General features: G+C 34.2%; 2 protein-coding genes across 4 annotated transcripts; both read left to right on the top strand.

The window, feature by feature from the left end:
- The first annotated feature begins 2646 nt into the window (after positions 1-2646).
- Positions 2647-8458, top strand: LOC110601178 (phosphoenolpyruvate carboxylase). 2 transcript variants are annotated; one of them, XM_021738222.2, is made up of 11 exons: positions 2671-2834; positions 3165-3357; positions 3875-4266; positions 4428-4512; positions 4662-4884; positions 5058-5161; positions 5285-5372; positions 5777-5931; positions 6248-7246; positions 7400-7786; positions 7871-8458. In XM_021738222.2, the coding sequence occupies exons 2-11, from the start codon at positions 3190-3192 to the stop codon at positions 8165-8167; spliced, it is 2898 nt and encodes a 965-aa protein (XP_021593914.1). In that variant the 5' UTR covers positions 2671-2834; positions 3165-3189; the 3' UTR covers positions 8168-8458. The 2 variants fall into 2 exon arrangements, with proteins under 2 accessions (XP_043807137.1, XP_021593914.1); XM_043951202.1 differs by lacking the exons at positions 4428-4512; positions 4662-4884; positions 5058-5161; ... (3 more) ...; positions 7400-7786; positions 7871-8458 and having other exon boundaries at positions 2647-2834; positions 3751-3892.
- Positions 8459-9947: 1489 nt separating this feature from the next.
- On the top strand, positions 9948-12719 carry LOC110602281 (14-3-3-like protein D). 2 transcript variants are annotated; one of them, XM_021739765.2, is made up of 7 exons: positions 9948-10143; positions 10309-10615; positions 10710-10797; positions 11660-11769; positions 11873-12021; positions 12386-12432; positions 12518-12719. In XM_021739765.2, exons 1-7 carry the CDS (start codon positions 10068-10070, stop codon positions 12518-12520), a joined length of 780 nt encoding a protein of 259 aa, XP_021595457.1. In that variant the 5' UTR covers positions 9948-10067; the 3' UTR covers positions 12521-12719. The 2 variants fall into 2 exon arrangements, with proteins under 2 accessions (XP_021595457.1, XP_021595458.1); XM_021739766.2 differs by having other exon boundaries at positions 9956-10143; positions 12383-12432.
- Positions 12720-12965: the final 246 nt, after the last annotated feature.

The following is a 12965-nucleotide window of genomic DNA, read 5'->3' as shown; positions in this document are numbered from 1 at the left end:
TGTCATTTTTAAAAAATATATATAAATATAAAAATATTTTTCATGTGACTAAAAATTTTCTAAGCTTCATGTTTGAAAGTTTTATTTATTATAAAATTATTCAGATGATTTTATAAAATTAAATATATAATTGAGAATATTTAAATAAATAATTTTTTAATACATTTACTGTCGTCGGATTAACCGGCGGATGAAATATTATTTTTCAAACTTTCGTGTTGTGATAATTGCATGATCCTCCCAAACCCAAGATTGAGATAGCTTATCAATCAAGTCAAGAAGGGACATTTACGAAGCCACTCAAATTATTGTAGAAGTCAACTTAAAGAAGTTTTTAGGATTTTTTTTATGAATTATAATTTACTCGGGAAATTTTAATTAAATTTAAAACTCAAAAATTAAAAGAAATTATATTTTTTAATTAATAAAATAAAGTCAATTAAGTAAATGACTGTTGGTAGCATCTTGAATCCAAAATGGAATATGCCAGACGAGAAAGATGAATCAAAGCTGATGGGCCATGGAAAGTTCAATTGCCCCACATTTGCGGAGTCACAGATTTAGGAAGTAGCAGTCGGTGACGGTGATCCCAATTCCCTCGTAGTAAAAGTCATAAACACCACCATCATGCCATTAATGTAAAATTTTGCCACAGTTTCTTTTAAAAATAATTAATAATTAATATAATAAATATTTTTCATCCAATAAAATAAAAATATATTTCTCATTTTGAAACTATTGACTCTTCCTTCAATGATGGACATCACTAGGTTAATTTTTGGAATTTCGATAGAAAGTAGGATATTCTCTCCGCTTTTGGTATATTCCACGTGCATACACACACACAAAAATTTATTTTATTTTTATTTATTACTATTTTCATTCCACTCATTTAATTAATTTTTTTAATTTAAACTTAAAAATTAATATTATTTTGAAATTAAAAAAATATTATTTAAATAATTTAATTTATAATAAAAAATTTATTTACTTGGTTAAATTATCTTAATTATTGTAACATACACTAGGAATAGGTAGAAAGGTGATAAGTAGGTGATGAGAATAAGTGATCCTGCTTATATTGTAATAAACAAATGTGGATATAGCTTATGCTCATCAACTGAAAGGGCAAGGGAATATCATTAAAAATATACACGCATATTTAAAAAGAGGTGGAGGCATGCATAGGGATGAAGGTCAAATGACAGCTAAGTGCGCCTCCTGATGACATGACATGCCATGCCATGCCATGCCATGCCTCTATATTATTATTATTATTACGTGATTAGTGAAGGAAGAGTAGCATGCGCGATCAATTATTTGAGTCAACTCTATTATTTTGTAATATAAATTAATATATGCATAAATAACTCACATAATTTATTTTTTTAAGTTCGTGAATGTCTAGAATAATTTTATATGTGACTAATATTATTAATGTGATTTGATATTTTATAGTTTTTAAAAAATAATTTATATTTGAATAATATTTTTAATAAAACAACTTTTTTAATTTAATTTTAATTTTAAAAAATAAAATATATTTAATAAAATAATTTTAATTTTAATTTTAAAAATCACATATTTTTTAAATTGATTTAATTTGATTTGTTACTTGATATGCGGAGCATAAATTCCATTAATGTCCTGTTTTCACTTTCCAACTTTTCCAACGAACAAAGTATTTTTCTGAAGCATATTCTGTTAGGATTAACCGTACAAAAGAGACGGAAAGAATCAGAGGCAGAACCCAAGCGAAACGGCGAAAACAGAAATAAAGCTCATAGATTCTCTCTCCATCTCCCACACGTTAAGTCAAAAAAGAAAAAAGAAAAGCAGAAAGAGTGCTTGTCGACGTCGTTTTATATATGTCATGTCAACGTCGCTTCTAAAGTAACAAAAGTTTCGCCTGATTGTCAGATTGACCCAAAAATCTTCATTCTCAAATAAATATTAAATTTAACTTAATTTTGAATATAATGAAAAGATCATCATAATTAAAGAATAAATTATTATTTTATTAACAAATAATGGAATTAAATCTTTAATTTTGGAATAATAATGTTCAAAATACAGTGGATATTTTTTTATTGTGATAATCAAATATTGATCGTGTTAAGTTAATTTTTTTAATTAAATAAATTATATTTCAACATTTTTTAATATAAAAATTCTTAAAGTAATCATCACTATAATAAATTTAGGACTAGAATTGCATACAAATTCAACCATTATAATTCACAAAAAAAACCATTATAAATTAAAAAAACAATAATAAGAAAATATTATATTTAAATATTGAAATTTAATTTCACTGTTTCGATTTAATAATTAAATACAGTTTAATTTCTCTTTAGGAAAATTTAATTTATTTTATAAAAAATATTTGTTATGACTAATTCTTTTAGTATTTGTGGGGTTTAAAAAAATTAATTAATAAAAAATTTAAATTATTTTAAGAAAAATAATTTTTTATATATTTTTTATGGAAACTAAGATTAAAATTTGTTAATATATTTTATTTTTTTAATTAAAGTTAAAAAATAAAAAATTATTTTTTTTAAAAGATATTTTCCACGGAATTTCTTTTCACATAATTTTCCGCAAAAATGGGTAAATTTAGAGAATATTCTATATCGGACGCAGCAAAACCTCTTTCTCAGAGTTAGAGAGGGAAGTGAACAAATTGTTTTCCTTTTCTCTATTAAATTATGCTTCTTCCGTCTATTTATAGGCGTACCTAGAACTCTTCTCTTCTCTATCCGAACCTCATCTTCCCTCTCTCTGTCCTCTCCTTTTCTCTGCACTTTCAAATCTCACTTGTCCAGATTCAGGTATTCCATTATCCGCCCATCTTGATCTGGGTATCATCAAAGAGTCATATCATATACTCTGTTTTTATGTTCTTCCACTTTTCATTGGTTTTATCAACTTACATTTTCTGCTCTATGCACGTGGCTTTTTTTTTTTTGGCATGGAAACCTCGATTTCTCAGGCTCAATTTTAGTGGGTCATGATCAGATTTTGTTTCTCTTGTTACGATTTGAACCAATCCGTGAATTTAGCTTTCTCTTTTTTTGTGGATTCCTTTTATTTTTACTTATTATTGGTTTCTTTTGTTTCAAAGTTGAATCTTTTGTTTTTCCTATGCGTGATTCACACAGTGAGAAGCTAAACAAGTACTGAGCAATGCAACCTCGGAATCTTGAGAAGCTGGCATCGATTGATGCACAGCTTAGGCTCTTGGTTCCTGCAAAAGTGAGTGAAGATGACAAATTGGTGGAATATGACGCTCTGCTTTTGGATCGGTTTCTTGATATTCTTCAAGACTTGCATGGAGAGGATCTCAAAGAAACGGTAAAATCCTAAGTTTGATCTCCCAACCCCCCAATTTTATATCTGATTTCGATCAATAACCACTGGGAGTAATTATGAGCCGATTTATGTTTGTTGCCTAGAACTACAAGTTTAATTGATTCTCTTTTGCTTGTGGATTGAAGGTTCGATCCAGCATTATTTTAAATTTTGTTATTTTTGTTGTTTAGAGGACACCTTATTAGTGGATTTGTTGGTTCAAGTGATAACCAGATCACAATTTGTTTCTTGAGACATCAACCATTGGGAGGATCCCTAAAAACCATTATAACCTAAAATAGTTTAGGCTGTACTGCTTTGTGTACTCACTGGTCAGTGAGGGTTTGGATTGAAGGCCTGCTTTTTATGTCGTTCTTCCTTTTTTGAATGATTTAGCTTTCACATTGAAGAGATCGAGGGATGCACTGATAATTTTCCTGCAGTGCATGAGTGTTGCTGAGTTTCCTGTATGAGAAATGATAATGATTCCCACATATTTTTCAATGCCTAATTTGTTTAGGTTCAAGAATGCTATGAGCTTTCTGCCGAGTATGAAGGGAAGCATGACTGCCGGAAACTTGAGGAGCTTGGAAGTGTCTTGACCAGCTTGGATCCTGGGGATTCCATTGTTGTTGCCAAGTCTTTCTCACACATGCTTAACTTGGCTAACTTAGCTGAAGAGGTTCAAATTGCTTATCGGCGACGAAATAAGTTAAAGAAGGGAGATTTTGCTGATGAGAACTCTGCAACCACTGAATCAGACATTGAAGAAACTCTCAAGAGACTTGTTGCTGATATGAAGAAGTCTCCTGAAGAAGTTTTTGATGCTTTGAAGAATCAAACTGTAGATCTTGTCTTGACTGCTCATCCTACTCAATCAGTCCGTAGATCTTTGCTTCAAAAGCATGCTAGGTTTTGCACTGGAAATCTTATAGTTTTGTTTATTTTTGTGATCCTTGTGTCTACCATATCTAAGATTGTGTTTACTCTTCATCATGAAAAGATTTTTGCTTTTCATTAGAAAGTTTACAACAGAATCTGGTGTTCATGGTATCTTATTTTTCTTGTTTCAGGATACGTAATTGTTTGGCGCAATTGTATGCCAAAGACATTACTCCAGATGATAAGCAGGAGCTTGATGAAGCTTTACAGCGTGAGGTAAATGCCACCAACAAATTTCTTTCTTTATTGTAATGAAGTGTTTAGATTTGTCTAAGTGAAAAAAGTACCTGGACGTTTTAAAACTTGTTTCAACCTGTAGAATGTTGTTTTTCTTTTCTAATTTTTCTTCTTTTGTTTTCCTGCAGATTCAAGCTGCATTTCGGACAGATGAGATTCGAAGGACCCCTCCAACTCCCCAAGATGAGATGAGGGCAGGAATGAGTTATTTCCATGAGACAATTTGGAAGGGTGTCCCAAAGTTCCTGCGTCGTGTTGACACTGCTTTGAAAAACATAGGGATTGATGAAAGAGTTCCTTATAATGCTCCTCTCATTCAATTTTCTTCGTGGATGGGTGGTGATCGTGACGGTATGATCTCTTTGTATTGATGAAAAACTGAAGATATTTTAAATATCTATAAGATCCATTTGTTAGTTGTCCTTCTCTCTCTCTCTCTTTCTAAAACATGCATCAATATATGCTTTTAATTAGTTAAAATTTGTCTGTCCATGTGCTTATCATTTTCTTGATCTGAGATGCAGGTAATCCTAGGGTTACTCCTGAGGTCACAAGAGATGTTTGTTTGTTGGCTAGAATGATGGCAGCTAATCTATACTATTCCCAGATTGAGGATCTTATGTTTGAGGTACTTGATTTCTGTTTTGGCCTTATGATAGTAATTATTAATGAAGTGTCATTTTTCTCATTTCTCCTTTATGCATCTTTGTTATTATTGTTAGGCTAATTTCCTATTTCTTCTCCATTGCAGTTGTCCATGTGGCGTTGTAGTGATGAACTCCGTGTTCGTGCAGATGAACTTCACAGATCCTCAAAGCGAGATGCAAAACATTACATAGGTAACTTGGAATGGACCAGTTCTTATTTTGATATTAACCATTTCTTTTTATCTCCCTTTTTTCCTAAAGGGATGGATTTTTTTTTGAAAGTGATTTTGCTGTGTATCCCACTTTTAAAGAAGATAGGTCATGAATGTACTTTATGGTAATGCATATATATATTATTTATATTTTTTTTCTTCTCCTAACTGTTGTAAAAAGATAAATGGTAACCACATTTAACTTGCCTCAGAGATTTTAATCTACCAAATTTTCCTAAGCTCCTTAACCATCCATTTGTGGTGTGGTGTGGTTTTGTTGTTATTTTCACATACATCACTTTAAGTTCCAACTCGTGAGTAGTCACTTTACCATGTAGTTGTTATTTATTGATGTGATTGCCATTTGCTTTATTTTTGGTGCAGAGTTTTGGAAACAAGTCCCTCCAAGTGAACCCTATCGTGTGATTCTTGGTGACTTGAGGGATAAGCTGTACCAGACACGTGAACGATCTCGTCAATTATTATCCCATGGGATTTCGGAGATCCCAGAGGAGGGAACTTTCACTAATGTCGAGCAGGTATATAGTTGTTCTTATTTTGAGATTATTTTTGCACTGATATATGATAATATATTTGGGCTTGTGTACTTCTAATGATGTCAATGAATGGATTGTTCCTGAATTCAACATGGATCTTTTGACAATTCAAGTGCAGGCTGTGAAACCTTTTCTCTATTTTATCTATAGCTCATGTAAAGCCAGGAGGCCAACATCAGTTTTTCTTTCTCCTTAAGTTTATTTCTGTTTTCTTGCTGAGTTTTCAGCTTAAAATTAACTTATTGGCTGTTGTTATGTCGCTAGATATCGGACTGATTGGATTTTCTCTTTTGTGCAGTTCTTGGAACCTCTTGAACTGTGTTATAGGTCACTCTGCTCTTGTGGTGACCGGCCAATTGCTGATGGAAGCCTCCTTGATTTCTTGAGGCAAGTTTCTACCTTTGGGCTTTCACTGGTGAGACTTGACATTAGGCAAGAATCAGACCGTCACACTGATGTCCTAGATGCCATCACCAAGCATTTGGAAATTGGTTCCTATAGGGAGTGGTCCGAAGAACGCCGACAGGACTGGCTTTTATCTGAACTCAGTGGAAAGCGCCCACTGTTTGGTCCTGATCTTCCCAAAACTGAGGAGATTGCAGATGTGTTGGACACCTTTCATGTAATATCAGAACTCCCTGCAGATAACTTTGGAGCATACATCATCTCTATGGCAACTGCACCATCAGATGTGCTCGCCGTTGAGCTCCTGCAACGTGAATGCCGTGTGAAGCAGCCACTGAGAGTGGTTCCTCTGTTTGAGAAGCTTGCTGATCTGGAGGCAGCTCCTGCTGCTTTGGCTCGGCTCTTTTCAGTAGATTGGTACAGAAACCGCATTGATGGAAAGCAAGAAGTCATGATTGGTTACTCAGATTCTGGTAAAGATGCTGGAAGACTCTCTGCAGCCTGGCAGTTATATAAGGCTCAAGAGGAGCTTATAAAGGTGGCTAAGCAATTTGGCGTGAAGCTTACAATGTTTCATGGTCGTGGTGGGACTGTTGGAAGAGGAGGTGGTCCCACTCATCTTGCCATATTGTCTCAGCCACCCGACACAATTCATGGATCACTCCGAGTTACTGTTCAGGGTGAAGTTATTGAGCAATCATTTGGAGAGGAGCACTTGTGCTTTAGAACACTTCAACGTTTCACAGCTGCCACTCTAGAGCATGGTATGCATCCCCCAGTCTCCCCAAAACCTGAATGGCGTAAGCTAATGGATGAAATGGCTGTTGTTGCAACGGAGGAATACCGCTCCATAGTCTTCAAAGAACCGCGATTTGTTGAATATTTCCGCCTAGTAAGTGAAGCATGTATCCTGTTGTTTTTAATGTGCTATCTTGAGTTTGAAAAGTTGGTAATAATGATCTGCTATGCTTATGATTGTTGGTAATAATGATCTGCTATGCTTATGATTGTTGGTAATAATGATCTGCTATGCTTATGATTGTAGGCCACACCAGAGTTGGAGTATGGTAGGATGAACATTGGAAGCCGTCCATCAAAGCGAAAGCCAAGTGGGGGTATTGAGTCTCTCCGTGCAATTCCATGGATCTTTGCCTGGACACAAACTAGATTCCATCTTCCAGTATGGCTAGGCTTTGGAGCAGCCTTTAGATATGTCATTCAAAAGGACATTAAGAATCTCCATATGCTGCAAGAGATGTACAATGAATGGCCTTTCTTTAGGGTCACTATTGATTTGGTTGAAATGGTGTTTGCCAAGGGAGATCCTGGGATTGCTGCTTTGTATGACAAACTCCTTGTCTCTCAGGAGCTATGGTCATTTGGTGAGAAGTTAAGGAAGAATTATGAGGAAACCAAGGGCCTTCTTCTCCAGGTAAGTTCGATGGTATGAAATAAGCATTAGTAATTTTGTTTCTCCCAATTTTTATTCATTTATAGATTTATTTTTATATTTCAGATTGCTGGACACAAGGATCTTCTTGAAGGAGACCCATACTTGAAACAAAGACTCAAGTTGCGAGATTCATACATCACAACCCTCAATGTTTGCCAAGTATATACACTGAAACGGATTCGAGATCCAAATTACAGTGTGACTGTACGGCCACACATCTCCAAGGAAATTATGGAGTCAAGCAAACCAGCCGATGAACTTGTGAAACTTAATCCTACAAGTGAGTATGCACCTGGTTTGGAGGACACACTCATTTTGACCATGAAAGGTATTGCAGCTGGAATGCAGAACACTGGTTAAGGCCTTTGTATTGAACTGCTCTTTTCTTTTTCTTCTGAAGACCATCATACTATATGCAGGTGTTGCTCAAAATACCTTAATTATATGTTTCTGTATGTGGATAATGTTTTAAATTATCCACCTTGAGATAAAAAAAAATTTGGGCAAACTTTTTCAAGCTGTATTATGTCTAATGCTCCAGTTGAATATTCCTTAGGGCCACCAGTGTTTGTTGGGGCCCCACTTAAGAAGGGAATCTATGAATGGAACATTGTTTAGAATGCTTTAATATACTAGTGAGACTTTTAAATACTTGGTCTGCCGGAGTTGCTGATTTACTGATATGTTTCCAAACCAAATTATTTTTCTGATTTGTTAGTTGCTGTGATAGCCGACTGAGTAAGTTGTTTATGGCTAAATTCTTCATAAACTTAGATAAATATAAATAGAAATATGATTCAGAGAAGGAGAATTGGCAAAATAATCTATGGCATATCTGATATTCAAGCAATTTATTATCCTATTAGGCTCCCCCGTTTTGCTCTTTCCAAGCGTCAATGATATCGTAGTTCTCCATCTTCAAACTGAAAGGAGAATCAGTTTCTGTAACTCTTGTACCATCAAAAGAGAAACGCAGAGTCCCATAGGGACACCCCATACGCCTACAGTAATCAGCCATCAGGCGGTTGAGTGGTGTCGTCTGCCCGATACTATAGCAAACGTCTCCTTCCTTTTGCATCTGTACCCTTAGAATTATGAAGCTTTCTTCCTCGTCTTGACACAGAGATTGAATACTGATTAGAGGACATTTTGTAGTTGAAAAGTAGTAGTCCATTTCACAACTCTAGCTCCTGGGACACGAATCATCAGTCGCTAATCTTAAATCTTGTGAATTGATTATATGGCTAAATCATCAATTCTGAAAATAATAGTAGTAACAATAATATACATGTAAAAAAAAAGAAGATGGGTTAGGGTTAGGGTTATGGTTATGGACAGAACATACCTTGTAACGAAAACTCTGCAAGAGGATGTAATGCAGAATGAGAATAGTTGCTGTGCTTTCATATATTGGAGTGTGTGGGGACTTTTGGACTATCCTAATCTCATTAACGAATGAGTTCTTTGAATAATAAAATATGATATTATAAATTTAAAATAAAATTTTCTTGTATTATTTTTTACAAAATACAGTTATTTTTTTAATCTAACTATTTTTAATAGATAATAGCTTTAGAATATGTATATTATCTATTTAAAAAACAAATTTACTTTATTAGGTTTAATTTCTATCCATAACAAAGTAATATTTATTTTTGTATGCAATCATGAAAAAATATGTTAAATTAATTTTTCAACTTAATGAAGCAAAAAATTAATATTATTATTTATTAATTGAAAATAATATTTTTTTCCTCTTATTTACAAAAGTATTTCATTATTTTATTTTTATATTTTTGAAATGCTAATGTTGTTTATATTTTTTTGAAAATGTCAGTTTCATGAAAGGATTATGTACAAAAATATATATAATTTTTTTTATAAATTTATAACAAAAAAAATAAAAATATTGTATTATATAAAATTTTGACTTATTATCAAAAATAGATTTTTTTGAAGAAGACTATAAAGTTTTCATAAAATTTAATTAGATTTTGATTTTATGTCGTTTTAGACGAAGTACCTCTTGAAAGTATAAACGGCTTTACCTTCACTCGACGGCAGAGTCAACGGAGCAGACAGCGGAACACAAAATCTGAGTGAATGCCCGACACGCTGAATCAGAAACCACGTGGCACTCATTGACTGGAGCGTGAGCCAGTCTCATTCTCATCATTATCACAGAGACTTTTTTCTACTCTTTTCTTTTACATTTCACCTGGAACAATACTCGCTCTTGCAGACGAAGAACAGATCAACCATGGATTCTTCTTCTAAAGATCGCGAGTCTTTCGTCTACGTTACCAAGCTCGCCGAGCAAGCCGAGCGCTACGATGGTCTCTTTCTCTCTAGATCTGTGGCTTTTGTGTTAATTTTGCAATTTTTTGCTGAATTTATGTTGGAAGTGGTGTTAATTTTCCTGGATTTAGCTGTAGAATGATTTTGGGATTAATTATTTTGGATTTAGTTGTTGAGTGATTTTCGATTGTGTTGTAATGCAGAAATGGTGGAGGCGATGAAGAAAGTCGCGAAGCTTGATGTTGAATTGACTGTAGAAGAGAGGAACTTGCTGTCCGTTGGTTACAAGAATGTGGTCGGCGCACGGAGGGCGTCTTGGAGGATCTTATCGTCGATCGAACAGAAGGAGGAATCGAGAGGGAATGAAGTAAATGTGAAGAGGATTAAGGAGTACAGGCACAAGGTGGAGGCGGAGTTGTCCGCCATTTGCCGTGATATTATGATTCTTATCGATGAGCATCTCATACCGTCTTCTATTGCTGGGGAATCTAGTGTGTTTTACTACAAGATGTGAGGGGTGTTCTTGTTTTTATTTGTTTTTGTTGATGCTGTGATTTTAATAGTAAATTTGGAGTTTTACGGGTGGGTTTCGAATTTGGCGCAGGAAAGGTGATTATTACAGGTATCTAGCAGAGTTCAAGACTGGTAATGAGAAGAAAGATGCAGCTGATCAGTCACTTAAGGCATACCAGGTATGTACTAATCCTTTTCATATCCAGGTTTTGTTACTGGGTTTGATTAAATTTTAATTTTTGCACGGTTTTTTTTTTCTGTTTTGGGTTTTTCTTTTCCTAGTTAATTCATTGATGTGCTTAATTCGAACTTCGTGATTGTTTACTAGCTAAGCAGCTTATTTTAATGAAAGCAATGGATTCCCCCCATTTTTCGGGACTGATTCAGTGATTGTAAATTGTTTTATATTAGCTTTGAATTTCTGGCAAAAGTGAAACCTACTAGTTTGATTGCTTTTGTATTTTCTTGGAAAACTGATTTTCTTTCATGTGTAGCCTGCATTTGAAAGACTTCTGGGCAACCATTTTGTTCTTGTGCAAGTATATGGATCATTTACTTAGACTCTGTATTGGGTTGGTGGAGGGGTAACAATAAATGGAAGACATTACAATCATTTTGTCCTCATGGAAGTAAATAGATAATTACTTACATTATTTATTGGATCGCTCGAGGGGGCAATAAGGAAATGAGATCTTCTTTATAAGATTACTCTAACCATGAAGTCTAGAAAAATATAGCAGAAGTTGCTGTTTTCAATGAGTGCTATGATTGTTAACCTCTTCAGTTTGAAGAATGTATGGTTATATTTTGAATTGTCAATAGTGTTATATTTCCTTTGGCAAGATGTGCTCAACCTAAATGTCAAGGTGTTAAATCCTTTTTTGAGATATAGTTTTGTGGGCTTTATAGTTTTCCTCTGGAATGTGAAGGGACATTGTGATTTGTAAGTTCATGAGTTTTTCACTTTCATCCTTGTTTCTCCATAACTTCATTTTTGTTGGTAAGGATCATTTTACTTAATATTTATTTTGGTTTTTTCAGACTGCCTCAACCACTGCAGAGAGCGATTTACCTCCCACTCATCCCATACGATTGGGTTTAGCTCTTAACTTCTCTGTCTTCTATTATGAGATTATGAACTCACCTGAAAGGTATGCAGAATATAATATGCTTAAATTAAATGAGTGAATTGCTCGTGCACACAGATTCTTTTATTTGATAAGCAACACAACTTATTCTGCTTTTGTCTGTCAGGGCCTGCCACCTGGCAAAGCAAGCTTTTGATGAAGCTATTTCAGAGTTGGATACCTTAAGTGAAGAATCTTACAAGGATAGCACTTTGATCATGCAGCTATTGAGGGACAACCTCACTTTGTGGACTTCTGACATTCCTGAGGATGGAGGTATTTATAGACTTGATGTTTTAAATTCCTGTCTTTAACCTTTATTTGTCTCTGCAGTCTTTTGAATCCATCCTTAATTAATTGAAGTCATGAATCTGGCAAAGTTTTACTCAACTTTTGCTTTATAATAAATCAACCAGTCAACCAGTGAAAAGGAAATCGCAATGTATGAGGATTTTTATTCATGATTTCCTTGTTTTTGGCCTGGGGGACAAACCAAGCTGAGTTGAGCGTTGACAGCCCCTTCCATATGTAGTGTTTAAATGGAATGAGCGAATTTTTTTCTTCCTGGCAAGTGCTTGTACGATCATTTCCTAGAATACTGTATATTTTTAATGTTCAATTTCACTTTATGTGGCAGAAGATCAGAAAATGGAAATCTCTGGAAAAGTTGGAGGTGAAGATGCAGAGGTGGGCCATTCATGTATTTTCTTTGCTCAAGTGCTTTTTTTTAAGATATTCACTTTTATGGACATGAGATATTTGCCTTTTGCAGTGAAGCTGATGGAACCTTGAAATTCTTCAATGTGTGGAAGGGAGAGGGATGATTTCCCCTCAACTTTGTACTGTTGTTGTTTGAGAGAGGTTTTGATATTCTTCTGGTGTACCTTATTGTTTTCTGCTGGTGTTAATTTGTTTCAATCATATGTACATTAGCAGGAATATTTGGGTTATTACAGATTATTTTTGGTTTCTAAGAGTGGCCTTTTTTTGTATATATCAATTACGATCAAAGACATACTCGGAAAAGAAAAGGCGTTAAATCTTTATAAAGAACAAGAAGTGAGATGTTCAAAAGAAGAAAACAAATAAAATTGTGAACGTGTTGCTGTTGAATCCAAGACTAAAAGTGATTAAGAAATTAGGGAGATTGAAATAAAGGAAAAAGAGAAATTTAAAATGCGTCTTTATGCTTGGATTGACTGGTCCTTCTATGTAAATCC

This window comes from Manihot esculenta, chromosome 15 (assembly GCF_001659605.2).
Source record: "Manihot esculenta cultivar AM560-2 chromosome 15, M.esculenta_v8, whole genome shotgun sequence".
Taxonomy (NCBI): Eukaryota; Viridiplantae; Streptophyta; class Magnoliopsida; order Malpighiales; family Euphorbiaceae; genus Manihot; species Manihot esculenta.
The sequence above is the reverse complement of the archived record's forward strand: the minus strand, read 5'-3'. Positions and strand labels throughout refer to the sequence as shown.

Coding starts and splice junctions, on each gene's coding strand:
- LOC110601178 (XM_021738222.2), top strand. CDS start 3,190: ATGCAACCTCGGAATCTTGAGAAGCTGGCATCGATTGATGCACAGCTT. Junction 5,373..5,776: donor AGATGCAAAACATTACATAG/GTAACTTGGAAT, acceptor TTTTTGGTGCAG/AGTTTTGGAAACAAGTCCCT. Junction 7,247..7,399: donor TTGTTGAATATTTCCGCCTA/GTAAGTGAAGCA, acceptor TTATGATTGTAG/GCCACACCAGAGTTGGAGTA.
- LOC110602281 (XM_021739766.2), top strand. CDS start 10,068: ATGGATTCTTCTTCTAAAGATCGCGAGTCTTTCGTCTACGTTACCAAG. Junction 10,144..10,308: donor GCAAGCCGAGCGCTACGATG/GTCTCTTTCTCT, acceptor GTTGTAATGCAG/AAATGGTGGAGGCGATGAAG. Junction 10,798..11,659: donor AGTCACTTAAGGCATACCAG/GTATGTACTAAT, acceptor TGGTTTTTTCAG/ACTGCCTCAACCACTGCAGA.